The sequence below is a fragment of the Molothrus aeneus genome, chromosome 30 (genome assembly GCF_037042795.1).
Source record: "Molothrus aeneus isolate 106 chromosome 30, BPBGC_Maene_1.0, whole genome shotgun sequence".
Taxonomy (NCBI): Eukaryota; Metazoa; Chordata; class Aves; order Passeriformes; family Icteridae; genus Molothrus; species Molothrus aeneus.
In genome coordinates this window covers 262,501-290,013 of record NC_089675.1, presented here as the reverse complement: position 1 = coordinate 290,013, position 27,513 = coordinate 262,501, and the positions used below count along the sequence as shown (strand labels likewise).

Here is a 27,513-nt window from a genome sequence, read left to right as displayed (position 1 = left end):
CCAGCACAATTCCCAGTGCATTCCCAGTACAATCCCAGCGCATTCCCAGCACATTCCCAGCACAATCCCAGCACAATTCCCAGCGCATTCCCAGTGCAATCCCAGCTCATTCCCAGTGCATTCCTGCCCGTCCTGCAGTGCCCAGCTGCAGTCCTTGGGCACCAGCATTCCTGCAGCAGGGTCACGTGCCAGGACAACAATAGAACTTTATTTTTAGAGCATTTCCCAGCTCCGTGCCCGGCATTCGGCAGGGCTGAGGTCCAGGGAGTTCCTTCCGTCTTCACGCTGGGGTTTAAAAGGAGAGGTGATTTTTTGCTGTTTTGTGGTGTTTCTCAGGGGGCTCTGAGGCGCTGCAGGAGCCCAGCGTGGTTTGCAGTGAGGGAGCCGCAGCCACGGCAGCCTGGGACACCCCGGGGCCGGGTGCTCCTGGCTTGGGCGAGCCAGGAGAGACTCAGGTTGCCAAATCCTGGCTGCCAGCCCCAGCTCCTTCTCCAGCACAGCCCCGCGGGACGGGCGGGGGCAGGCCGGGCTGGCAGGGCTGCGGTGGCACAGCCAAGGCCAGCCCAGCTCTGGGTGTGACTGTGCCACCGGGCTGTCCCCACCCACACAGCCCTGTCCCCCGCACGGCTCGGGGGAGAGCAGAGCCCAGGGGCTGCGGGAAGGTGAATTTGCAGCCAGCCAGGTGATCCATGTGGGCCAGCAGGGCAGGGATCCCACCCCAAACTCCTGGGGGAGAGACCCCAAATCCCGGGGGAGAAACACCCAAATCCTGCGGGAGAAATCCCCAAATTCCTGGGGGAGAAAAACATCCCCCTGTAGCTCCCGCAGAGCCGTCTGTCCGTGCTTTTCCCCGTCCAGAGCATGCCAATCCCATCCCAGCGGTGCCAGGTCATGCCAGGGCTGCCGGGAGAGAGCTCCCAGCCCCAATCAGCTCCTGCCTCGGGCTCTTGCCGAGCACAGGATTTATGGAGGGAATTTATCCCGGCTAAACGTGACATAAATCTGAGCACACGTGTGCGTCCTGTGCGTGCTGCGCAGCCAGGGGCGGCTGGGCCCTGCTTGGGGAACGGGGGATCCATTAAATCCTGCTTTGGGAACGGGGTATCCATTGAATCCTGCTTGGGGAACAGGGGGATCCATTGAATCCTGCTTGGGGAACGGGGTATCCATTGAATCCTGCTTTGGGAACGGGGGGATCCATTGAATCCTGCTTTGGGAACGGGGTATCCATTGAATGCTGCTTTGGGAACGGGGTATCCATTGAATCCTGCTTTGGGAACGGGGTATCCATTGAATCCTGCTTGGGGAACAGGGGGATCCATTGAATCCTGCTTGGGGAACGGGGTATCCATTGAATCCTGCTTTGGGAATGGGGGTATCCATTGAATGCTGCTTTGGGAACGGGGGGATCCATTGAATGCTGCTTTGGGAACAGGGGGATCCATTGAATGCTGCTTTGGGAACGGGGTATCCATTGAATCCTGCTTGGGGAACAGGGGGATCCATTGAATGCTGCTTTGGGAACGGGGTATCCATTGAATCCTGCTTGGGGAACGGGGGGATCCATTGAATCCTGCTTTGGGAACGGGGGGATCCATTGAATCCTGCTTGGGGAACAGGGGGATCCATTGAATGCTGCTTTGGGAACGGGGTATCCATTGAATCCTGCTTGGGGAACAGGGGGATCCATTGAATGCTGCTTTGGGAACGGGGTATCCATTGAATGCTGCTTTGGGAACGGGGGGATCCATTGAATCCTGCTTGGGGAACGGGGGGATCCCCTGAGTTCTGCTGTCACCTCAAGGCCTGGGCAGGATTTGTCCCTGCTGCTGTCCCCTGCTCTGGCAGCTCCCGTGTCGCTGCTGGGGTTTCTGGGGCCGTTCCTGGTGTTCGGGTGCCTTTGTTCCCCCTGGGCCGGGCAGGGCTCTGGCTGCCAGCCCGTGCCACTGGTGACAGGGACATTTATCCCCATTGCTGTCGGTGACAGGGACATTTATCCCCATTGCTGTCGGTGACAGGGACATTTATCCCCATTGCTGTTCGCACAGCCCCCGGAGTTTGGCTCCATAAATCCAGCCCCAAAGCCAGCCCAGCTCCGGGGCTGCCGCCCTGTGGGATCCCGGCTCCTCTCTGCTCAGCCCGCCGTGGCCGTGGGGAGGGATTCCCCTCCTGCGGCAGAGAATCACCATTTTCAGCAGCTCATTGATTCCTGCCCGGGGAGCAGGGGCTCCTGCCGCTCTCCCTGCCGCCGCATTCCTGGAGCTCTTTCTCACAGGCTCCTAAAAATACCAGCCCTGGGGCTGCAGTGCAAGCCCTGCGGCCCCAGCCCCTCGCTGCCAGCCCAGCCCAGCCCAGCTCGGAGCAGGAGGTGCTGGCAGCCCCCAGGAAGCAGCATTTGCTTTGTCACAGCTCTGTGAAATCCTGCTGTCAAATAGCAGTGGGTGGAGGAGGGAACCGATGTTTCTGAGTTTGAGACTGGGGGGGAGGGTTTCACTTTATTTACTCTTATTTTTTATTAATGAGAGCAGCTTCACTTGTAGCATAATAGGAGTGAGTGTTTTGTTATCCTTGGCTGTAATCCGTGATAAACTGCCCCTGCCATCAGCCTTGTAGTTTACCCACTGGGGAGCCCGATTATTGCCTTGTAAAACGGAGCACCACTCCTATAATCCCTTAATTAATTAAATGACAAATTTTAGTTCTCTCCCATTGAAAATATAACCGGTGCAGAGAGAGGCCGTGGATTTATTTGATGGCTGCTCGCTCGCACTTTGTTTTCTGTGGATTGCCACTGTCCCTGCTGATTTGTTGGTGCTGGGGGGGTGCCTGGGCTGGCTCTGAGCATCCCCGGGGCTCCCAGGATGTTCCCTGACCCCATAAGCACCGGGGGGGGACGAGTGGGGCCGTGCTGGGGGGGCTGTGCTGCTGCCCCCCCTCGGGCGGGGACACCCCTGGGTGCTGCTGGAGCCCAGGGAAGCTCCCACACCCTCCCAGATCCTAAACCTGGGCCGGGGTAATTCCATCCCGGCCCCCGCGGGTGCTGTGGGCATTTCTGGGGCTCTTTAAGGATTTCTGTCCCTTCTCTGCTCCCCAGGCTGCTGCAGGATGGGTGACGACCGGCCCTTCGTGTGCAGCGCCCCGGGCTGCGGACAGGTACGGCCTTGGGCTCTGCTCTCGTGGGATTTTGGCTGCTTTGGGCTCTGCTCTCGTGGGATTTTGGCTGCTTTGGCTTTGGGGTCAGGGTTTGGTCTCACGGGATTTTGGCTGCTTTGGAGTCTGCTCTGATGGGATTTTGGCAGCTTTAGCTTTGGGATCTGCTCTGATGGGATTTTGGCTGCTTTGGCTTTGGGGTCTGCTCTGATGGGATTTTGGCTGCTTTGGGGTCAGGGTTTGGTCTCACAGGATTTTGTCTGTTTTGGCTTTGGTGTCTAATGGGGTTTTGGTTTACCAAGACTGTGGCGGGTTCATCCCCAAGCCAGAGCGCTCTGAGCTGCTGTTCCAGGGGATCCCTGGGGAAAAGCAAAGCAGCCCCTGGGGTCTGTGGGGTGCACGCCCTGGCTGGGGGCTCCCAGCAGAGCCCCCTGGGACGGGGCTGTGCCCCCGTCCTGCTGCCAGGGGATAAACCCGGAGCCCTGCAGGGCCAGGAGGCTCCCGAGTTCCCCTCTGGAGCAGCTGGGAATGTGACAGGTGATGGTCCCCAAAACGCTATTTTGGGACGGGCTTCGTCCCGTGCCTGCGGGAATTCCTCCTCCCTGGAGCCTCTGTGCAGCTTCCCGGGATGGGAGAGGTGGGGGAGGCTCATCCTCCTCCAGCCTCACCTTCCCATCCCCTTCTCCTTCCCTTTCCGGGGAAAACTCTGCTCCCATCCCCTTCTCCTTCCCATTTCCAGGGAAAACTCTGCTCCCATCCCCTTCTCCTTCCCTTTCCTGGGAAAACTCTGCTCCCATCCCCTTCTCCTTCCCTTTCCGGGGAAAACTCTGCTCCCATCCCCTTCTCCTTCCCATTTCCAGGGAAAACTCTGCTCCCATCCCCTTCTCCTCCCCTTTCCAGGGAAAACTCTGCTCCCATCCCCTTCTCCTTCCCATTTCCAGGGAAAACTCTGCTCCCATCCCCTTCTCCTCCCCTTTCCAGGGAAAACTCTGCTCCCATCCCCTTCTCCTTCCCATTTCCAGGGAAAACTCTGCTCCCATCCCCTTCTCCTTCCCATTTCCTGGGAAAACTCTGCTCCCATCCCCTTCTCCTTCCCATTTCCAGGGAAAACTCTGCTCCCATCCCCTTCTCCTTCCCATTTCCAGGGAAAACTCTGCTCCCATCCCCTTTTCTGTCCCATTTCCAGGGAAAACTCTGCTCCCATCCCCTTCTCCTTCCCTTTCCGGGGAAAACTCTGCTCCCATCCCCTTCTCCTTCCCTTTCCGGGGAAAACTCTGCTCCCATCCCCTTCTCCTTCCCTTTTCAGGGAAAACTCTGCTCCCATCCCCTTCTCCTTCCCTTTCCAGGGAAAACTATGCTCCCATCCCCTTCTCCTTCCCATTTCCAGGGAAAACTCTGCTCCCATCCCCTTCTCCTTCCCATTTCCAGGGAAAACATCCCAAAGCTGAGCTCGGGGGGTCCCTGGCACTTGGTACTGGGATGAACTGGGGGATGATGGAATTGCTGCTGGGGCTGATGGAGGGGGATCTGCTGGGCACTGGGATCATGGAATCCCTGCTGGTTCAATGGGATCTGCTGGGCACTGGGATCATGGAATCCCTGCTGGTTCAATGGGATCTGCTGGGCACTGGGGGATCATGGAATCCTTCGTGGTTCAATGGGATCTGCTGGGCACTGGGGGTCATGGAATCCCTGCTGGTTCAATGGGATCTGCTGGGCACTGGGGGATCATGGAATCCTTCGTGGTTCAATGGGATCTGCTGGGCACTGGGATCATGGAATCCCTGCTGGTTCAATGGGATCTGCTGGGCACTGGGGATCATGGAATCCTTCGTGGTTCAATGGGATCTGCTGGGCACTGGGGGATCATGGAATCCTTCGTGGTTCAATGGGATCTGCTGGGCACTGGGGGTCATGGAATCCCTGCTGGTTCAATGGGATCTGCTGGGCACTGGGGGATCATGGAATCCTTCGTGGTTCAATGGGATCTGCTGGGCACTGGGATCATGGAATCCCTGCTGGTTCAATGGGATCTGCTGGGCACTGGGGGATCATGGAATCCCTGCTGGTTCAATGGGATCTGCTGGGCACTGGGGATCATGGAATCCCTGCTGGTTCAATGGGATCTGCTGGGCACTGGGGATCATGGAACTCCTCCTGGTTTAAAACCACATCTTCAGGGTTTCCCACCTTTCTGGTCACTGTGGCAGGAGCCTCACCCAGATCCTTCCCTGACCCCTTGCAGGTGAACTTCCTCCTTTTGCCTTTTCTTTTTTTTTTTTTTTCTTTTTTTTTTTTTTTTTGGAGGCTGCTTTTTATCTGAAACTTCTTTGCCTGTGAAATTGTGCAGGCCATTTATAAAATGTATTAGCTGTGTTTGAGCACTTAATGGTGTGAGCCCTTCAATCACGCAGCCCTAAAATCGGCTTCAAACAAGCAATTAAGGCAAACAACAATGTATTTAAATTTAATCTCCCACAATCTCCCACAAATGACATATAAAGGTGGCTGCTTCCTCCTCTGGCTGTTCCAGCCTGCTGCTTATGGGTAATTCCGACAATTCCTCATGTTAATATGGAAATGCTGGGATCCTGGTAATTCCGAGCGGGGTGATTCATGGGGATCCAGCCTGACCTCGCGCCTGCTTTTCCCAGGACGTCCTTCAGAGCAGGGCAGGGCTGGAATCGGGGCTCCGGGGCTGGGACAGCAGGGCTGGCATGGGGGAATGCCCTGGGTGATTCCATGATTTGCCCCAGCACCTGCTTCCGTCCCTCTGCAGCTGACACCAGCCCCATCTTTAATGCCCTAAACCCCTTTTCCCTCCTTTTCCCTCCTTTTCCCTCCTTTTCCCTCCTTTTCCCTCCTTTTCCCTCCTTTTCCCTCCTTTTCCCTCCTTTTCCCTCCTTTTCCCTCCTTTTCCCTCCTTTTCCCTCCTTTTCCCTCCTTTTCCCTCCTTTTCCCTCCTTTTCCCTCCTTTTCCCTCCTTTTCCCTCCTTTTCCCTCCTTTTCCCTCCTTTTTTCCCCTCCTTTTATCTTCGTCTTCCCTCCTTTTTCCCTCCCTTTCCCCCCCATTTTCCCTCCCTTTTCCCCCCATTTTCCCTCCCTTTTCCCCCCATTTTCCCTCCCTTTTCCCCCCATTTTCCCTCCCTTTTCTCCCCCTTTTCCCCCCATTTTCCCTCCCTTTTCCCCCCATTTTCCCTCCCTTTTCCCCCCATTTTCCCCCCTTTTCCCCGTTTCCTGTTCCCGTGCAGGAGGAGCTGCCGAGGGCAGCAGGGGTGTCCGTGCGTGTGCGGGGGCGCAGCGGCTGTAAACACGTTAAGCGTGTTTGGGGTTGCCAGGGCTGCAGGGGGCTATTTTGGGATTCTCCAGCCCCGTGCCGGGGTGGCACAGCTGCAGAGCCCAGATCCCACCCGGGTCGGGTGTCTGGAGCCTCCCGCAGGGACAGGTGGAGACCGCGCCAGTCCCCGAGCTGGGGCAGCCCCTGCGCCCAGAATGGCCCTGGGAGGCACAGGGGGGGCTGGAGCCAGGGTTCCCTGGGTGCTGTCACCCCAAAGCTCTCAATTCCGGGTGCTGTCACCCCAAAGCTCTCAGTTCTGGGTGCTGATCACCCCAAAGCTCTCAGTTCCGGGTGCTGATCACCCCAAAGCTCTCAGTTCTGGGTGCTGATCACCCCAAAGCTCTCAGTTCCGGGTGCTGATCACCCCAAAGCTCTCAGTTCCGGGTGCTGATCACCCCAAAGCTCTCAGTTCCGGGTGCTGATCACCCCAAAGCTCTCAATTCCGGGTGCTGTCACCCCAAAGCTCTCAGTTCTGGGTGCTGATCACCCCAAAGCTCTCAATTCTGGGTGCTGATCACCCCAAAGCTCTCAGTTCCAGATGCTGTCACCCCCAAAGCTCTCAGTTGCGGGTGCTGATCACCCCAAAGCTCTCAGTTCTGGGTGCTGATCACCCCAAAGCTCTCAGTTCTGGGTGCTGTCACCCCCAAAGCTCTCAATTCCAGCCACTCCAGGGGCTGAGAGCTGGGACCGGGGGTGTTCCACCAGCTCCACCTTGTTAATTGGGGAATTAAACCTTCAGATCTGGGGGGATTGGGGAATTAAACCTTCAGGTTTGGGGTATTGGGGAGTTAAACCTTCAGATCTGGGGGACTGGGGAATTAAACCTTCAGGTTTGGGGTATTGGGGAATTAAACCTTCAGGTTTGGGGTATTGGGGAATTAAACCTTCAGGTTTGGGGTATTGGGGAGTTAAACCTTCAGGTTTGGGGTATTGGGGAGTTAAACCTTCAGGTCTGGGGTATTGGGGAGTTAAACCTTCAGGTCTGGGGGAATTGGGGAATTAAACCTTCAGGCTTGGGGGAATTGGGGAGTTAAACCTTCAGGTCTGGGGGAATTGGGGAATTAAACCTTCAGGTTTGGGGGAATTGGGGAATTAAACCTTCAGGTCTGGGGGAATTGGGGAATTAAACCTTCAGGTCTGGGGTATTGGGGAGTTAAACCTTCAGGTCTGGGGTATTGGGGAGTTAAACCTTCAGGTTTGGGGGGAATTTGGGCACTGCTGTTGGAATCGGGAGCTGTTCCCAAGCTCTGTGCATTGGGACAGCTCCACCTCATTAATTAGGAAATTAAAGCTTCATCTGGCTCATTAAGGCACCCAGAGCACAGCTCTGGAGCCGGGGGGTTCAGCCGCTGCCTCGGGAGGTTTCCCCAGGCCTGGCTCCAGCTCCCCCCTCGGAAAACGGCCCCAAAGCCCCCCAGGGACCCAGCAGGTGCCACCCTGGGGTGCTCCAGGCTCTCCTGGAGGAGTTTCCCTGTCAATGAACCTGTTTGGCCACTCCTGCTGCCCAGGGCAGCGGCAGGGTGCGATACTGAATATACTGAATATACTGAGTATATGGAATATACTGAATATATGGAATATATTGGATATACTGAGTATATGGAATATAGTGAATATATGGAATATACTGAATATACTGAGTATATGGAATATAGTGAATATATGGAATATACTGAATATACTGAATATACTGAGTATATGGAATATACTGAATATATGGAATATACTGAATATATGGAATATACTGAATATACTGAATATACTGAGTATATGGAATATACTGAATATACTGAATATACTGAATATACTGAATATATGGAATATACTGAATATATGGAATATACTGAATATACTGAGTATATGGAATATACTGAATATACGGAATATACTGAATATACTGAGTATATGGAATATACTGAATATACGGAATATACTGAATATACTGAATATACTGAGTATATGGAATATACTGAATATATAGAATATATTGGATATGCTGAATATACGAAATATATCGAATTTGCTGAATATACTGAATATATGGAATATACTGAATATATAGAATATATTTGATATACTGAATACATGGAATATACTAAATATATCGAATTTACTGAATATACTGAATATATAGAATATATTGAATATACAGAATATAGTGAATACATTGAATATACTGAATATATGGAATATACTAAATATATCGAATATACTGAATATACTGAGTATATAGAATATACAGAATATACTGAACACATTGAATATACAGAATACATTGAATGTACTGAGCAGCGAGCGCAGCTTCCCGAGCCCTGCCCTCCACAGCATTTCCCTTTGCAGGGCACACAAATCATCCCTCCAGCCCCAGTTGCAGAGCTCCAGTTATCCAGGCCATTTCCTCAGACAATCGTTTGCTTTTTAAACCCCTCCTTAATTTACCAATTTATTCCCCCTAAACCCTTGCTCGGAGGTGCTGCTTTGTGCAGTGTCCAGGAAACGCCGAGCCCAGAACTTTTCACGAGGCCAGAAAATGATTTTTTATTTTTTCCCCCCTCTCTCTTCTTGCTGGTTTATTGTATCCTCTTATCTTGTCATATAATAGAAATAATGTTTATGGCGTCGAGCCTCAGCATCACTTGGCATTTAACCAAGCTCAAAAGCAGTTTATTGCTTTGTATACTCTGCTGCCATGGCCATTATCCCTTAAATCTCTATTGCCCAGTAATGGATGGGGCCCCGGGCTGCTGCTGCTGCCATTGGCTGGGCTGGGTTTGGGGCTGCACAGCCCAGACCGTGAGGGTTGTTCCCTTTATGGGGTCAGAGAGAAGGGAAGAGCCCAAACCATGAGGGTTATTCCCTTTATGGGGTCAGAGAGAGGGGGACAAGGGCCACACAGCCCAGACCGTGAGGGTTGTTCCCTTTATTCACCCCTGCATTGTGGGGTCTGAGAGGGGAGAACAGCCCAGACCGTGAGGGTTGTTCCCTTTATGGGGTCTGAGAGGGGAGAACAGCCCAGACCGTGAGGGTTGTTCCCTTTATGGGGTCTGAGAGGGGAGAACAGCCCAGACCGTGAGGGTTGTTCCCTTTATGGGGTCAGAGAGAGGAGAAGAGCCGAAACCATGAGGGTTATTCCCTTTATGGGGTCGGAGAGAGGGGGACAAGGGCCACACAGCCCAGACCGTGAGGGTTGTTCCCTTTATTCACCCCTGCATTGTGGGGTCGGAGAGGGGGAGAGCGGCCCTTTCCCCTTGCCAGGCAGTGAGGAGCTCACCCTGGCACTGCTGTGGGGTGGCACCGTGCCCCCGGCCTTGGCTGCTCCGGGGTTTGCAGTGTGGGGTGTCCAGTGTGGGGTGTCCAGTGTGGGATTCCCAGTGTGGGGTTTGCAGTGTGGGGTTTGCAGTGTGGGATTCCCAGTGTGGGGTTTGCAGTGTGGGATTCCCAGTGTGCGATTCCCAATGTGGAGTTTCCAGTTTGGGGTTTCCAGTTTGGGGGTTCCAGTCTGGGATTCCCAGTTTGGGATTCCAAGTTTGGGGTTTCCAGTTTGGTGTTTCCAGTTTGGGGTTTCCAGTTTGGGGTTCCCCGTGTGGGGTTCCCAGTTTGGGGTTCCCAGCCGTGGCCCCTGAGCTCTGCCTGCCCCTGGTCCAGTTTCATCCCAGGGCCAGCTCCTGCTGTGGCAGCTGCACAGGAGCTGCAGGGGTGGGAGCTGCAGCAGGCCCTGCACAGTGGGAGCTGCTGCAGGAGCTGCAGGGGTGGGAGCTGCAGCAGGCCCTGCACAGTGGGAGCTGCTGCAGGAGCTGCAGGGGTGGGAGCTGCAGGAACTGCACAGTGGCAGCTGCACAGGAGCTGCAGGGGTGGGAGCTGCAGGAGCTGCAGGAACTGCACAGTGGCAGCTGCACAGGAGCTGCAGGGGTGGGAGCTGCAGGAGCTGCAGGAACTGCACAGTGGCAGCTGCTGCAGGCGCTGCAGGCCCTGCAGGGCATCGGGGCCGGCTCCAGAGCTCTGGAGGGGCTCTTGGCAGGAAGAGGAGGGAACTGGATTAATTTGGGCCGTAACTCTGGGCTGTCAGCAGAGCCCAGCCGGCTCCCCCACCTCTCGCCCAAGGTATTTTTGGAGGTGGGGAGGGGGAAGGCTAATTTTGAATAATAATAAGCTTGAGAAGGCATCTGAAACCAGTAAACGTTTATTTTTTACACTCCTATAACTTAAAAACGGCCAAACCAATTTAAACCAAATTGGATAATAAAAAATATTGCTCCTAGGCTGAGCCCCTGTTTGCCAAGTTCCAGCCTAGAATGAATTTTTATGGCCAAATTATAAACCCCCTAGAAATGAAGGTTTAAAATGGAAATGTTGACAGACCTTTAACTACAAAAGCACCGTAATAGAACTTCTTTTTTTCTAAAATGGCCGGTTTAAAATATAATTAAGACTTAAATATTATTTAATAGCAGCATTTCCTGTAAGTTAAAATCTTTATCATTCCTCTGGCTGGGATTCCTTGGCAGTTCTTGGAAGTGTTCTGTGGTGGGAGCACGGGCGGGACATGGGGTCTGCCCATGCCGAGCCCTGCCCTCCACAGCATTTCCCTTTGCAGGGCTGGACATGGGGATGGACACTGGGATGGACATGGGGATGGACACTGGGATGGACATGGGGATGGACACTGGGATGGATGGACACTGGGATGGACACTGGGATGGACATGGGGATGGATGGACAGTGGGGATGGATGGGGATGGACACTGGGATGGACAGTGGGGATGGATGGACACTGGGATGGACACTGGGATGGACACTGGGATGGACACTGGGGCCGGACAGTGGGGATGGACACTGGGATGGACAGTGGGGATGGACATGGGGATGGACACTGGGATGGACAGTGGGGATGGACATGGGGATGGACACTGGGATGGACAGTGGGGATGGACACTGGGATGGACACTGGGGCCGGACAGTGGGGCTGGGCAGTGTCCCAAATTCCATCCTGGAACCGGGGCCAGCCTCGGTTTCCCGAGGCTCCACAGGGCACCGGCCCCGGATCGTGCCCCGGGGAGTTCCCAGCCCTGCCCAAGCCCTGCCGGGCTCCTGAGGACACCTGGATGAGTTGGGATGAGCCGGGGATGAGGCTGGGGATGAGCCAGGAACAGCCGGGATGAGGCTGGGAACAGCCGGGATGAGGCTGGGAATGTGCTCAGGATGAGGCTGGGAGCTCGGGGTGAGGCTGGGAATGAGCTGGGGATGAGGCTGGGAATGAGCTCGGGATGAGGCTGGGAATGAGCTGGGGATGAGGCTGGGAATGAGCTGGGGATGAGGCTGGGAACAGCCGGGATGAGGCTGGGAATGAGCTCGGGATGAGGCTGGGAATGAGCCGGGGTGAGGCTGGGAACAGCCGGGATGAGGCTGGGAATGAGCCGGGGTGAGGCTGGGAATGAGCTGGGGATGAGGCTGGGAATGAGCCGGGGTGAGGCTGGGAACAGCCGGGATGAGGCTGGGAATGAGCCGGGGTGAGGCTGGGAAGGAGCTCGGGATGAGGCTGGGAATGAGCTCGGGATGAGCCAGGAACAGCCGGGATGAGGCTGGGAACAGCCGGGATGAGGTTGGGAATGAGCTGGGGATGAGGCTGGGAATGAGCCGGGGTGAGGCTGGGAACAGCCGGGATGAGGCTGGGAATGAGCTCGGGATGAGGCTGGGAACAGCTGGGGATGAGGCTGGGAATGAGCTCGGGATGAGGCTGGGAACAGCTGGGATGAGGCTGGGAACAGCCGGGATGAGGCCGGGAGCTCGGTGCGGTGCTGCTGCAGTGTCCTTGCAGGGAAGGATTCCTGCTGCAGGGCCCTGCTGAGGCTTCTCCCTGCTCCCTTCCCGAGGGGTGCTCTGGGTTCAGGGTGGCCCCAGGGTGACGCTGCACAGAGCGTCCCAGCCCCTGCGTTCATGGGGGCTGAGCCAGAACTGGGCTGAGCCAGGTTTGGGCTGAGCCAGGTTTGGGCTGAGCCAGGTTTGGGCTGAGCCAGGCTTGGGCTGAGCGAGGTTTGGGCTGAGCCAGAACTGGGCTGAGCCAGGCTCGGGCTGAGCCAGGCTCGGGCTGAGCCAGGTTCGGGCTGAGCCAGGCTCGGGCTGAGCCAGGTTTGGGCTGAGCCAGGTTTGGGCTGAGCCAGGCTCGGGCTGAGCCAGGTTTGGGCTGAGCCAGGTTTGGGCTGAGCCAGGCTCGGGCTGAGCCAGGCTTGGGCTGAGCCAGGTTTGGGCTGAGCCAGGCTCGGGCTGAGCCAGGTTTGGGCTGAGCCAGGTTTGGGCTGAGCCAGGCTCGGGCTGAGCCAGGTTTGGGCTGAGCCAGGTTTGGGCTGAGCCAGGCTCGGGCTGAGCCAGGTTTGGGCTGAGCCAGGTTTGGGCTGAGCCAGAACTGGGCTGATCCAGGTTTGGGCTGAGCCAGGTTTGGGCTGAGCCAGGCTCGGGCTGAGCCAGGTTTGGGCTGAGCCAGGTTTGGGCTGAGCCAGGTTTGGGCTGAGCCAGGCTCGGGCTGAGCCAGGCTCGGGCTGAGCCAGGCTCGGGCTGAGCCAGGCTCGGGTGTTTCTGGTGCTCCTGGGCTCGGGGGGAGCAGAGAGCGGCTCTGAACCAAAGCTGGAGGCTGAGCCCGGCTCAGAGCTGGGCCCGGGCTGGGTTTCTCTCAGGAACTGCAAATCCTGCGTGTCGTTTGTCCCTGAAACGCTCGGGAATGGGGCTGTGGGCGCCGCTGGCCGGGGAGGGAGGGGTTTCAGAGTGCAGCCAAAGCTGCCAAAGCCTCAGCTCTGAGCTTCTCCTCCCCCTGCCCGAGCCCCGGGTGTTTTCCTGGCAAGTGCAATATTTCCTGGTGTTAAACCCAGCATTTTGGAGTCAAGGCTGTTTGGTTTTGAAGCCTCGCTCGCTCCCTGCCTGCTGCTCTGAGACAACTGTAAATCCTTTTTATTTCACTGTGAGAACAAATCACTTATTCCTGGGAGCAGCAGCTCTGACAAAGGGCTCGTTACCAGCATCGCGGATATCCCAGCATCAGCACCGCGGCAGGGATGGGGCTGGGGGAAAGGATTTATCCAGCGCTCAGAAAGCTGCCTGAGTCCGCAGGATTTTCTGTAAACTTCTCGTCCAAAGCCCAGCCAAGCTGTCGCTCCACGGTTTAAAGCCGCAGCCCGGAGGAGGAGGGGGCTCGGTCCCTTCCCCGTGGTGGCTCCGCGGGCCGCAGGAGGGACCGGCAGCTTTCCCTAAATTACCGAAACACCCAATAAATAAATAAATAAATAAATAATAACCGGCCTTGGGCTCCCGGGCCGCTGCCAGCCCCAAATCCGCCCTTTTTCTCCCAAGGACGCTTTGTTGGCTGCGGAGGCCGCTCCGCCCCTCTGCGGCAGCCGCGGGATCCACGCGGCTCCGGCAGCGGGAGCACCGGGAATACCGGGAGTACCGGGAGTACCGGGAATACCGGGAGCACTGGGAATACCGGGAATACTGGGAGCACTGGGAATACCGGGAATACCGGGAGCACTGGGAGCACTGGAGGCGGGCAGACAGGACACAGCGTGTCCTGAGCGCCTGGGGCCGGAACTGTCGGCACAGGGTGCAAAAACACCTCAATTCCTGTATTTCTGTAGAAATATGCGGGGCTTTCGCTCGGGTGTTTTTTACTTTCGGGGGTTTTTGGGTTTTTTTTGCTGACGTTTTCGCCCTCAGTTTCTCGCTGCTGTGTGTGAGAGCCTTTCTTGGGGTCGGGTTTGGGGTCGGTAAAGGGGTTCGGGGACAGTAAAGGGGGTTCAGGGTCCATAAAGGAGGTTCAGGGTCCGTAAAGGAGGTTCAGTGTCCGTAAAGCGGGTTCAGGGTCCATAAAGGGTTTAGGATCCATAAAGGGGGTTCAGGGTCCATAAAGGGTTTAGGATCCATAAAGGGGGTTCGGAGTCCATAAGGGGTTTAGGGGTTCGGGGTCCATAAAGGGGTTCGGGGTCCATAAGGGGTTTAGGATCCATAAAGGGGGCGGGAAGTGCCGCCGGAGCGGGGTGGGCGCTCCGCGTCCTCCCGCACAAAGGGCTGCGCATGGAGGGGCTCAGCGGAGGAACAGAATCCACTTTTGGGGTTTTTCCTGAAGACCAGAGCCCGGGCCAGGCTCCGGCGTCCCCGCGAGTCCCGGGGCCGAGCGGGGCCAGCGCTGCCCTCGCTCCGGGCTGGGTTTTGGTTCTCGGTGCGCGGCACAAAAGCGAAACTCGGGCTGGGAGAGGCCGAGCGCGGCCCGGGCTCATCCCGCCCCTCGATCCTCCCCGGCCCTCCGAGCCCCAGCGCCGCTTTAACACCTGCGACAGCACCGCGGCTTCCCGGAGCTTGGGCAGCTCGGCCCAGCTGCTCCGCTCAAGGGATTTTTCTTTTTTTTAATTTTTATATGCCGGATTAAAACAATAAAAACATTAAAGTCCTAAAATTCCCGCAGGGAATAGAGATGCAGACAGTAAAGATTTGTGCGAGAGGGGCTGGGCTGGGCTGGGGGGGCTTTGCGGCAGCGCACGCGGAGCCGGGGGGAGCCGAGGGGTTTGGGGTGTTTATCCTGGGGGTGTTTGAGAACGGGAATGTCTGCCAGGGTTTGGGGTGTTTATCCTGGGGGTGTTTGAGAACGGGAATGTCTGTCTGTGCCCTGCAGTGCCGGGAATTCGGGAATGAGCCTTTCCCTGTGCCCTGCAGTGCCGGGAATTCGGGAATGAGCCTTTCCCTGTGCCCTGCAGTGCCCAGGGCTCAGCTCTGAGCCTTTCCCTGTGCCCTGCAGTGCCCAGGGCTCGGCCCTGAGCTCTCTCTGCCCAGCGTCACCCCTGCAGTTCCTCCTGCCCTGCTCCCTGCCCAGCCTGGAGGGGAGAGCTCCCATCTGCAGAGCTCCAGAGCAGAATTCCAGTGCTCTCAGTTCTCCAGAGCAGAATTCCAGTGCTCCCAGTTCTCCAGAGCAGAATTCCAGTGCTCTCAGTTCTCCAGAGCAGAATTCCAGTGCTCCCAGTTCTCCAGAGCAGAATTCCAACGCTCCCTCCCTGCGAGGTTTTGCTGCCTCCAGCCCGAACGGGGGCAGAGGAGCGGCTCAGCCGCCTCAGGGATGGTTCTGGTGACCTTGGCTTTGTGTTTCCACATCGCTGCACCAGCAGCACCTCGCCGTGGATGCGGGGGAAGCTGCTGGGAGAGGTTTCCTGGCACCTCGGGGCTGTGTCTGCTCAGGGGGGGTTTGGGGCAGCCAGGACGTGATTTGGGAGCCGAGTGCAGCTGGGAGGCTCCGGCTCTGCTGGGAATGGTGTCGGGATCAGGTCAGTGTTTGCTCCCCGAGCCTGATCCTGTCTGGGCTCCGGCCTCCCAGGGCGAGTCCCTGATGGGAAAGTGGAGAAAGGCGAGGAACACCCAGCACCTTCTGCAAACAGACTGCAGATGATCCTGGGGGAAGAAAGAGGGACCCGGGAGCTGCAGGATGGAGCCAGGCAGGGGAGTGTGCCGGGAGAAGCCATAAATCTGCGGGGAGAAGAGGTCACTGAGAGCCTCATCAGGGTGGGAGCAGCAGCTCCGCGGTAATGTGCCCATAAATCCCCGCTCCGATAAAACAGGTGGCTCTTCCGAGAGGCAGAAAGAGGCAAACGCTGGGGTTTTGCTGCTGCTGCTGCTGCTCCTGCTCTCCTTCTTTAAAAGCTTTAATTACCGCAGTGCTGACGGCTCCAGCAGGCAGGAGCCGGGAATGCGGCGGGATGCGGGAAGCAGGGGCAGGGAAGGAGGGAAGGGAGCTGCAGGTCGGCCAAAATCTCCAGGAAGAGGCACAAAAATGAGGTTTTCTACAGGAACAGAGGCACAACAATGAGTTTTTTATACAGGAATGGAGGCACAACAATGAGTTTTTATACAGGGATCGTGGGTGGCGTGGATGGAAAATTTCAGGTGCTTTGGCGCTGGGGATGGGGAAGATGAAGGGAGCTGCAGGGTGGGCAGTGGGGCTCTGGGGGAGGCCAGGGAGGGCTGGGAGGGCTGCAGGGGCACGACTGCACTGGCCCAGCCTGGCCTGGGGCACCTCTGGCAGGCCACAGCCAGGGATGCCTGCAGCTCGTTCCCAAAGCATCCCCAGATCTCAGCCTGCCCCCCTGTTTTGTGCCTCTCCCCCCCCTCAGGAATTCCCTCTCCCCGTTTTTGGGTCGTTTTTAACGCCAGGCATCCCTGGGTCCCTGCAGCTTTTCCCTCCATGGCTCCGTTACAGGGGACAAACCCCAGAGCTCTGAGTGACTGGAATTCTCTTTGTGTTTGACCTGCTGCCCTTCCCAGGCAGCTGCTGCTGCTGCTGCAGCTTCCCCAGGAGATAAATCCACACAAAAACCCCTTTTCCAGGCGATAAAGCCATCAGCAGAGGCTCCACTCCGTGAATGGGTGGGCACATTCCCAATATTGCTCTGAATTGGAGGAAATCACCATTCCAGGGCCTTAAAAAGCTGAATGGGGCCGTGGCATCCTCCGGGTGACTGGGGCGAGTCCCAAGGTCAAGGCTGAGTCACAGTCCCAGCCCGGCACGGGCACAGCCGGGCCCTCGGAGCCACCCTTGGGTCAGGGGCTCCTTCGGGGTCCTGGAGCCCGCGTTTGGGTTAGGGGCTGTTGGGGTTAGGATTTGTTTGGGTTAGGATTTGTTTTGGGGTTGTGGAGCCGACGTTTGGGTTAGAATTTGTTTGGGTTAGGGTTTGTTTGGGTTAGGGTTTGTTTGGGTTAGGGTTTGTTTTGGGGTCCTGGAGCTGACATTTGGGTTAGGGTTTGGAGCTGACGTTTGGGGAAGGGGCTGTAACTGCACTTGGGAAGGGGCTGTAGCTGCATTTGGGAAGGGGCTGTAACTGCACTTGGGAAGGGGCTGTAGCTGCCTTTGGGAAGGGGCTGTAGCCGCCTTTGGGAAGGGGCTGTAGCCGCCTTTGGGAAGGGGCTGTAGCCGCCTTTGGGAAGGGGCTGTGGCCGCCTTTGGGAAGGGGCTGTAGCTGCATTTGGGAAGGGGCTGTAGCTGCATTTGGGAAGGGGCTGTAGCCGCATTTGGGAAGGGGCTGTAGCCGCCTTTGGGAAGGGGCTGTAGCTGCATTTGGGAAGGGGCTGTAGCCGCATTTGGGAAGGGGCTGTAGCCGCCTTTGTTCCCGGCCCGGGGCCGCCTTTGTTCCCGGCCCGGGGCTCCGTGCGGCCCCGGAGCCGCCGCGCTCTCGGCGTTCGGAGCTCGCCCCCGCCTGCCGGGGCTCTGCGGGGCCCGCCCGGCCTCGCTGCCTCGCCCAAGGTCACCGGAGCGGCCGCGGCTGCCGGGACGCGGCGCTGGCCCCGCGATTCACGGCCCGAGCGGATCCCGGGGGGCCGGGCCCGGCTCCAGCGCGGCGAGCACGGCGGGGCCGCTCCCGGGCTGCCGTCATTAACACCCGGCTGTTAATGCGTTCATCACCGCGCTCGCAGGGACGGGAAAGCGGCGTTTCGGAGCGCTCCGCCGGGCTCGGGGATCGCGGCGTGCCCGCGGCGCTTGGGGTGCAAAAACACATCCAGTGGGGTGGTTTTGGGGGCCAAAAAAATCCCCATCCCGCGGGGTTTGGGGGGTGCAAAATCCGCATCCCGCGGGGTTTTAGGGGTACAAAATCCCCATCCCACGGGGTTTTGAGGATCTGCTCCGTGGGGCCAGCTGTGCCCAGGTGTGTCCAGCTGGGCCCAGCTGTGTCCAGCTGCCCAGCTGTGCAAACCACGGCGCTGCTCCTGCCCAGGTGCTCCACAGCCCAGCTCGTCCATCTGCTCCTTCCCAAAGCCCGGAGCTCGGGAGATTCCCTGGGTTTGGTGGTGATGAATCCCTCGGGATCGCCCCGTGCCCGGCTCCGCTCTCCGTGCCCGGCTCTGCCCGGGGAGATCCCACCGAAATTCAAGGGGAAAATGGAAATGACAAAGGGCGGCGGGATGCGGAGCTGGTGGAGGATTCTGCCCCGGACGTCCTTGGCTCCTCACGTACGGAGCCAGATGCTTCCTCCCCCTGCCCGAGCACCTGCATCCAGGAGGGGGCTGTGCCGGAGAAGCCCTTTGGGATGAGCGAAGCCATAGAAATGTAAATTAAATTATTTACCTACTCCCAGTTAAACGCTCTGCCCTTCTGGCCAAGGAGGATGGCGGTGGGATGGGGTGGGCTCCAGAACCCGCTCAGCTCTTTGTGTAAAATTGCGGGGAACTTTGGGGAGTATCGGGAAAAAAATTATCTGAGCAAACAAGGGAAAAAGGAAAAAAAAAAAAAATCTCAATTTTGGTGCTTTGCACAATGCTCCGTGGGGCCGCTGGGCCGGGGATTCCTCACCCAGCGCTGCCCAGAGCTTGATTATTATTGTTATTCCTCCCTTTTTCTTTTTTTTTAACACACAAGGAAGGACCCGGAATCAATCACGGGGCAGGAGCGAGCAGCGTTTTAAAGGGAAAGGCAGAGGCACAGCAGCGTCCCTGGAGCCGCCAGAGCCAAAAACGCCATTTCAGGGTTTAAATCTCGCTGCAGTTTTAGCCGGGGGCAGCTGCGGGGGGGGAATGGCTCCAAATGCACCCCGGGCTCCTTCCCTGGGGCTGCTGCAGCCTTCCGGGAATTGGCGTTTCCTGCTGCTCCGCCGGGACCCCCGGGCACCCCCGGCCCCCAGATCGGAGCCTCTCGTCCCCGTGGGCGCTGGCGCGGGTCCGTTCGGAGAAGGCAGACGGACAGACGGCTCCGTTTGTCCGTGCGGGGTTGGGCTCTGCCGAGCCGGCCGTGTGCGCGGCGCTGTCCCCGCACCGACGCCTCCCTCCTTGCCGGTGGAACGGGGCTCGGTCCCTGCCGTGCTCCCTCCTTGCCGGTGGAACGGGGCTCGGTCCCTGCCGCGGTCCCGCCGGCCCTTGGGCCGTGAATCACCGCGGACCGGGGCACTTGGGGCACATTAGCGAATTAATTAATTAACCCGAGCGGCCGGGGAGGAGGGAATTACCGGGCATTGCTGAGATGGGAGATGGGAGATGGAGCCGGGGTCACAGCGCCCACCCGGGACAGCCACCCTGGGGTCCCCTGCCCACAGGGTCACCCTGATCCCACCGCAGCCTCCCTGCGCCCGTGCCCAGCCAGCGGGGAATGGAAATGAGCTGGGGACGTTTCTGCGAACCCAAACCCAACGGGTGGCAGCTTTTAAAGGCGGTGACTTTGAGCTCAGCTCGTGCTCGCCCTGCATCATTTCCCTCCCGCACCGCAGTGCAGCCTCCTGCCGCTCCCTCGTGTCCCCTCCGTGCTCCAGTGGGCCAGGGGGGCACTGGCCCCGCGGGCACCACGGTGGCTCCAGCGCCGTGACCAGGGTGGCCCCAGCCCTGTGGCCATGGTGGTGACCCCAGCCCTGTCACCAGGGTGGCTCCAGCCCCGTGGCCACAGTGGTGACCCCAGCCCTGTGGCCGCAGTGGCTCCAGCGCTGTCACCGTGGTGGTGGCTCCAGCCCTGTGACCACAGTGGTGACCCCAGCCCTGTGGCCATGGTGGTGACCCCAGCCCCGTGGCCATGGTGGCCCTAGCCCTGTGGCCATGGTGGTGACCCCAGCCCTGTCACCAGCGTGGCCCCAGCCCTGTGACCATGGTGGCCCCAGCGCTGTCACCAGCGTGGCCCCAGCTCTGTCACCATGGCAGCTTCAGCCCCGTGGCCAGGGTGGCTCCAGTGCCGAGTCACGGTCGGAGCAGGGCTCAGCCTCCCCGCGGTGCTGACAGCTCGTTAATTAATCCCGTTAATTGCGCCGTGAGCGGCCCCGCAGCCTCCCCGGCCCTGCCGAGCCCGGTGCCGCCGGTGCTGCCGCAGCCCGGCCGGGGTTCCCCGGGAACTGCGGCCCGGCCGGGGTTCCCCGGGAATTGCGGCCCGGTCCGGGTTCCCCGGGAATTGCAGCCCGGTGCCGCCGGTGCTGCCGCAGCCCGGCCGGGGTTCCCCGGGAACTGCGGCCCGGCCGGGGTTCCCCGGGAATTGCGGCCCGGTCCGGGTTCCCCGGGAATTGCAGCCCGGTGCCGCCGGTGCTGCCGCAGCCCGGCCCGGGTTCCCCGGGAATTGCGGCCCGGTCCCGTCGGTGCTGCCGCAGCCCGGCCCGGGTTCCCCGGGAATTGCGGCCCGGTCCCGTCGGTGCTGCCGCAGCCCGGCCCGGGGTTCCCCGGGAACTGCGGCCCGGTGCCGCCGGTGCCGGGCTCGGAGCGGGACCGGCGGGGCCGAACCCTGCCCCGAGCTCCGGCAGCTCCGGCCCGACCCCCCCGCCGCCAACGCGGCTCTCCAGCAGCAGGAGAAGCCCCGAGCAGCCAAGCGAGCCCTCGTTGCTCGTTGCTCGTGTCGTGCTCGTTAAATGCGGCAGAAATCCCCTCCCGCCGCCCGCCCGGGGCCGTGGCGCAGCTGGCAGCGCTGTGTGTGCCCTACAGACGGCTCGGAACGGCTCGGAACGGCTCGGAACGAGCGCATCCATCCCGGAGCTGTCACAGCCCGGGGCCTCCGCCGTTCGTCCCGCCCGGCCCGGCCCGGCTCCGTCCATTTTCCGTGGGGAAAACGCCGAATTTGGGGCCGCAGGAGCAGCTCCAGCCTGGGAAAGCCCGGGGCCGGCTGGCAGCTCACCCTGCTGCTGTCCCTCGCCCCAAAGACTTTACAGCCAACATCTTCTTTTTAATTCCGACACCCGCAAAATAGCAGCTGAAATAACCCTGCTGTATGTCAGCTGCTGATGGAAGGAGATTAAATATTAAAGCCAGTGCTGTGGCTTTAACTCATTCCATTTTTTTCCCTACTCTTCCCCCCCTGCTCTCCCCCTCTGCTTCCCCTCTCTGTGTAAAATGACATGATTTAGAGCCCAAGTGCCAGACTCAGCCTCTGGGTTTCGGCGTTTGGAAATGTGTGCAGAAAGATATATTGTGTCTGTGAGCATTTCTGCGCAGGGAAGGAGAGAGCTCCCGAGCTGTGAGCCCACATAAAGATGTTAAATAGAGCTGTAACGCGCGCCCGACGCGCAGAAAGTGCCGGGGAAAAAAAAGAAAAAAAATTAGGGAAAAAAAAAAAAATCCGGCAATGAAGGAAAATGAAAGATTAAAATAAACCTGGCGTTGGCGAGGCCGGGCTGGGGCTGGCGGGGGAGACGTGACCCTGCTCTGCGCCTCCCGCTCTTCCCTCCCTGACCCAAAAATCACATTTATTTAGCACAAAACGGAGCGGGAGAATTGGGAATTTTCTTCTTTTTCATTTTCCCCCAGCCCCCGTCTCAGGTGCTCAGATTTCCGCCGCCGCCCGCCTGCTCAATATTCAAATATTCATCCCAGCCCCGCACAAAAGCCGGGTTTATTTCCCTCGCTTCACCCCGTCCCAGCAGGGTCCCACCTCGGGCAGCCGAATCCCATAAACCCAGCGATTTTGGGGCCAAAACCATGGAAAAATGTGGGTGTCCCTTCCCCTGCAGGGCCCCTCGGCCGGCGCGATCCGGGGCAATTCCCGAATTCCCGAATTCCCTCGCTCCTGCTCCTTTGTTCTGAGCGTTTCGGGGGCGCCAGGATCTGTGGAAGCTCCTCGGGGTTTGTGGGTTTGTTTGGAGCAGAGCAGCGGGGAGGAAAAGCTGCCCGGACCAGGCAGGCTTTGGCCGAGCTGCCGAGAAGTTTTATTTGGGGTTTGTTTGGGGTTTATTTGGGGTTTGTTTGGGGTTTGGTTACGGAGCGGAGCTGAGGGAGACAAGGGGGGTTCAGTCCGTGCCTGGAGCTCCACTGGCAAAAACCTCTTGGCTCTTCTCCCTCCAGCTCCGATTCCTCTGAATTTGAGCCCAAACCACGGGCGGCCAGCAGAGCACCTGGAGAGCTCTGAAGGACGCTCAGTGTGTGTGACCCCCTTGTCCTTGAGCCCTTGAGGGGAGCAGGGCTGCGCCCCAGGTCTGGGTGTCCCCTGACACCGAGGGGAAGGATTGTCCCCAGCCACTATGGGATTGTCCCCTGCCATCGAGGGATTGTCCCCTGCCATCGAGGGATTGTCCCCTGCCATTAAGGATTGTCCCCTGCCATTGAGGGATTGTCCCCTGCCATTGAGGGGCAGAATTGTCCCCTTCCAACGAGGGATTGTCCCCTGCCATCGAGGGATTGTCCCCTGCCATTGAGGGGCAGAATTGTCCCCTTCCAACGAGGGATTGTCTCCTGCCACTGCGGGATTGTGCCCTGCCATTGAGGGGCAGAATTGTCCCCTGCCATCAAGGGATTGTCCCCTGCCACTGCGGGATTGTCCCCTGCCATTGAGGGGCAGAATTGTCCCCTGCCATCAAGGGATTGTCCCCTGCCATTGAGGGATTGTCCCCTGCCATTGAGGGGCAGAATTGTCCCCTTCCAACGAGGGATTGTCCCCTGCCACTGCGGGATTGTGCCCCCTGTGCTCAGCTCGAAAATCAGATTTATTTGCTCAAACAGCAGAGCCATAAATAAAGCCGTGGGGAGGCCCCCGGTGGGTGTCACGCTGGAGCAGCCCCACAGGAACAGGTGGCTCTGGGTGGGATTGGGCTGCCATGCCTGGAGAGGGAAGGGGAAAGGGCAGCAATGCGCTGCTGCTGCTGCTCTGCTGCTGCTCTGCTGCTCTGCTGCTGCTCTGCTTTGCTGCTGCTTTGCTGCTGCAGCGTTTCCATGCCCGGGGCGCTGCAGAGCCCGGCCCGTTTGTCGCAGTCTATTAGGAGAGAGCAATCCATCCTGAGCTTTATGGGGCTGTGCTTTAACCCCGTCCCTGCCTCGCTCCCCGGCTCAGCCTCGCTCCCGCCTTTGTCTGCCTCTCCCGGCCCCACAGCCACCCCAAAGCTCTCCCTGGGGTTTCCACCCTCGCCAGGCGCTCCCTGAGGGACGGGGGCCGTCCTGCAGCCCTCCCCGCAGTGGGGTTCGCCTGCTCCCCCTGCGTCTCCAGCTGGGGGCTGCCTCTGCCTCGCCCCCCACGCAGGAAGAGTTGCCCAAACTGCACCGAATTCCCCCCTTACTCAGCCAGCAGCAGAGTGGGAATTTTGGGGTTCACAATTTCCGGGCATTTACCCCTAACCCTGTCCCCTCTCCCACAGCCCTGTCCCCTTCTGTCCCCTTCTGTCCCCTCTCCCACAGCCCTGAATCCCCCGCTCCATCAGCTCCAGCCCAGCGCAGGTCTGGCTGTAAAACCCCGCGCGCGTTTATTCCCCATTTTGTAAACGGTTTCATTGCAGAGGTTCACAAACGAGGACCACCTGGCGGTCCATAAACACAAGCACGAGCTGACATTGAAATTCGGCCCCGCTCGCACCGACTCCGTCATCATCGCAGGTATGAGCCCGGCCCGGCCCGCCGAGATTGATGCCAGGCACCAGCTGCACTGCAAAGCCCATAAAACCTCCTGTGATCTGCATTTAATCAGGCCCAGAGCAAAGCCAGAGGCTTCCAAGTTTTTTCTTTTTTTTTTTTTTTTTTTTTTTTTATGGTAGTATCAGGTTTTGTGGGGTTTGGGTTTGTTTTTTTTTTATTTTTTTTTTTAAGCTCTCGCCCTTTTTTATTAAAGGCTGGAGGATTTATGGCCAGAAGGGCTTTCACGTCTCTGCGTGTGCTTTGAGGACGATGAACCACCCCTGACAGAGCAGCTTCCCCTCTCAGCCCAGGTGTCAATTTTCCCGAGCCTTTAGGAAGCTGCAGTTAATAAATTAAAGCCCCACGAGCTCTGCGGGAGCTCCCACAGCCTCTGTAAAATTGGGGGAACCCAAACCCCACAAATCTCAGAGCAGAGAGGCCCCCCCGAGTCCCTCCTGTCCCTCTGCGTCCCTGCTGGGTGACCAGAGGGGTTTTAGGGAAAACCAAAGCAAACCAAAGCAAACCAAAGCGCTGCAGCATCCTGGCACCTCCTTCCTTCCCCGCTCATCTCCAGCCCTGAGCCGGGGCTGAGGCAGGGAGAGGGAGCTCAGCTGGCTCTGCAGGTTTGGGTGAATTGTGGCTGAATTCATTCCCACTGGGAATTTCAGAATTGCTCTCCCTGGCAAGCATGAAACGCTTCAGGAGCACAAGGAACAAGGTCACCCCTGACACTCAGGGGGCTGCTCTGGGGTAAAACACACAAAAAAAACCCAAACAAACCCAATTTATCCACAGCCAGTCCCGGACCAGCTACACCCCCCCAAACCAGTGCAGGCCCCGTGCGTCTGGCACAGACAGGGGGAGTGAGGGCTGTAAAACCCTGCTGGCTGTGAGCAGAGAGTCTGGGCCTGTTCCTGCCTGAAATTCCATTTATCCCAGGCTTTTCTGAGCCACCATTTTGTCTCTGGGATTTTTTGGGACCATTTTGTCTCTGGGATTTTTTGGGACCATTTTTTCCCTGGGATTTTTTTTTTTTTTTGACCATTTTCTCTCTGGGATTTTTGGGACCATTTTGTCCCTGGGATTTGCTGCTCCCTCCCTGCCTCCCGAGCTGTGTGGCAGGAGCAGGACCTGGCGCAGGTGGGCGAAGCAGGAGCTGCTCAGACGGGGCAGGACAGGAGCAGGGAGGCTCCAGGATTTGTTTTCACACCCTGGCAGTGTCTGCAGCAGCTCGGGAGGGCAATGCTGGGCAGGAATGGTCCCAGAGGAGCCCTGTTAGAGCCCGCACAAGCCCAGCACAAACAGCTCCTGCAGGGAGATCGGGATGATGGAGCTCTGGATGTTTTGGGCTGGGATCTGGGGGCAGCACAGGGTGCCCAGAGGGCGATTTTGCTTCAGGGCCAAGCCAGCAGAGGGAGGGTCTGGGGCTGAATCATCCCGGGGGTGCTCTTTGTGCTGGAAAATCCCGGTGTTTTCCTGGGGGAAGGACCCTCGGGTGGGATCCCCGTGGAGCTGGAGGCTGCCTGCAGCAGGGAGGCTCCTTAGGCTCTTCTGGGCCGGGTGATGGCCAGAGAGGCCAGGACTGGGCTCTGAATGGGGTGGGGAGCGGGACTGGGCTCTGAATGGGCTGGGGAGCGGGACTGGGCTCTGAATGGGCTGGGGAACAGGACTGGGCTCTGAATGGGGTGGGGAGCAGGACTGGGCTCTGAATGGGCTGGGGAATGGGACTGGGATCTGAATGGGCTGGGGAACAGGACTGGGCTCTGAATGGGGTGGGGAATGGGACTGGGCTCTGAATGGGCTGGGGAACAGGACTGGGCTCTGAATGGGGTGGGGAACGGGACTGGGCTCTGAATGGGCTGGGGAACAGGACTGGGCTCTGAATGGGCTGGGGAACAGGACTGGGCTCTGAATGGGCTGGGGAGCAGGACTGGGCTCTGAATGGGCTGGTGAACAGGACTGGGCTCTGAATGGGCTGGGGAGCGGTCCCACAGGAATTGCCCTGGGCTTCAGAGCTGGCACAGAGAGAGGAGCATTCCCAGGGAATCACTTTGGGATTGGGAGCTGGCACAGAGAGAGGAGCATTCCCAGGGAATCACTGTGGGATTCAGAGCTGGCACGGGGAGGGCCGAGGCTCTGCCCAGCCCTGGGGCTGCTCTCCCCTCTCATCACTCCCTGTGTTGATGATTTCAGGGAGATCTCTCCTTGTCCAGCTGAGGACGGGGCAGACCCGGGGTGGGAGGAACGGGAATCCCACAGCCAGGAGCTGACAGAAATCCTCTCCCTGCAGTGATTATTCCCCCAAACACCAGAGGAACAGAACCAGCACGGAATGAGTGTCCCCGTTCCAGAGTGTCACTGGCTGTCCCCAGGGTGGCACCCACAGTCCCCGGGGCTCCCCACTCAAGGACTGGGGTGGAAAAATGGGGTTTTGGGTTTTTTTTGCTCTCTCTGACCAATTTTTGGTGTTCCAACCCGACCCAGATCAGACCCCGACCCCGACGCGGTTCCTGAAGAACTGTGAGGAGGTGGGACTGTTCAACGAGCTGGCCAGCTCCTTCGAGCACGAGTTCAAGAAAGCTGCTGAGGAGGATGAGAAAAAGGCAAGGGGCTGCCCTGGGAGGGACCGGGGCCGCTGCTGTGGGAGGCACAGGCCTGGGGGAGGATCCGCTGCCGTGTGGGGTCTCGTTTGTGTAACTCGGGTGCCTTTGGCTGCTTTTCCCGCTGAGCCTGGCCTGCCGAGAGCAGATTTAATGGTTTATTATTCCTTTGGCTTTGCACTTCGAAAAAAGGGGGGGAATAGAGAGGGGGAGAGCCCAAAATACCTGACAGGGAAGGAGCTGCAGGAGCCGGGGAGGGAGCAGAGCCCGCTCGGGGCCGGGATGCGGCGGGATCGAGCCCTGGAGGGGCAGGCACGGGCTGGGGGCACCGGGGCGTCCGTGCCAGCGCGCCTGGAGCCGGCGGCTCGGTGGAAACGAGCAGCTTGCGCTAACAAAGAGCTCCGCGCTCCGCCAGCGCCATCGATCCCGGCTGCCCCCGCAGCCCGGCGAGCGCCAGGGGCTGAAGGACAACGGGATCTCATCAGAAAGCGGCTAATTAAGGACATTTGCAGCCCCCGCCCTCCCCGCTCGCCGGGCGGGAGCAGCAGCAGATGCGTGCCGGGCGCTCAGCCTGGCACATACATTTACTAAATTGATCTATGGCCGTGCATACGCTCGCAGTCAGCGGCGCTGCTCGGAAATAAACTGCGGGAGCCGAGCCGCGTAAATCTTCCCGAGATGGGGAACGGAGGAATTCAGAATTAAAACTGAAACCTGCCTTCCCAGCCGCTCCCCCCCTCGCCAATAACAGGCTCTTTAAACCGAAATTGATCTCTCTCATTGGTATGCGGCTGCGGCAAAGGCTCCTGCCCTTTGTTCTGGAGCGGGGATGGGAGGCAGGAACAGGCGGGGATGGGGGGCAGGAACAGGCAGGGATGGGGGGCAGGAACAGGCGGGGATGGGGGGCAGGAATAACCAGGGATGGGGGGCAGGAGCAGGCAGGGATGGGGGGCAGGAACAGGCGGGGATGGGGGGCAGGAACAGCCGGGGATGGGGGGCAGGAACAGGCGGGGATGGGGGGCAGGAATAACCAGGGATGGGGGGCAGGAGCAGGCAGGGATGGGGGGCAGGAACAGGCGGGGATGGGGGGCAGGAACAGCCGGGGATGGGGGGCAGGAACAGGCGGGGATGGGG

The 27,513-nt window shown here is 58.6% G+C and overlaps 1 protein-coding gene across 1 annotated transcript in view; it reads left to right on the top strand.

Annotated features, from left to right (window-relative positions):
- The window catches only part of LOC136567947 (cyclic AMP-dependent transcription factor ATF-7-like), a 45,699-nt gene that overhangs the window by 6,764 nt on the left and 11,422 nt on the right, over positions 1-27,513 (top strand). Inside the window, exons 2-4 of the mRNA XM_066567758.1 lie at positions 3,095-3,153; positions 23,665-23,761; positions 26,264-26,382. Coding sequence (XP_066423855.1) covers positions 3,106-3,153; positions 23,665-23,761; positions 26,264-26,382 — 264 coding nt within the window. The 5' untranslated portion in view covers positions 3,095-3,105. The remainder of the gene's footprint in view (positions 1-3,094; positions 3,154-23,664; positions 23,762-26,263; positions 26,383-27,513) is intronic.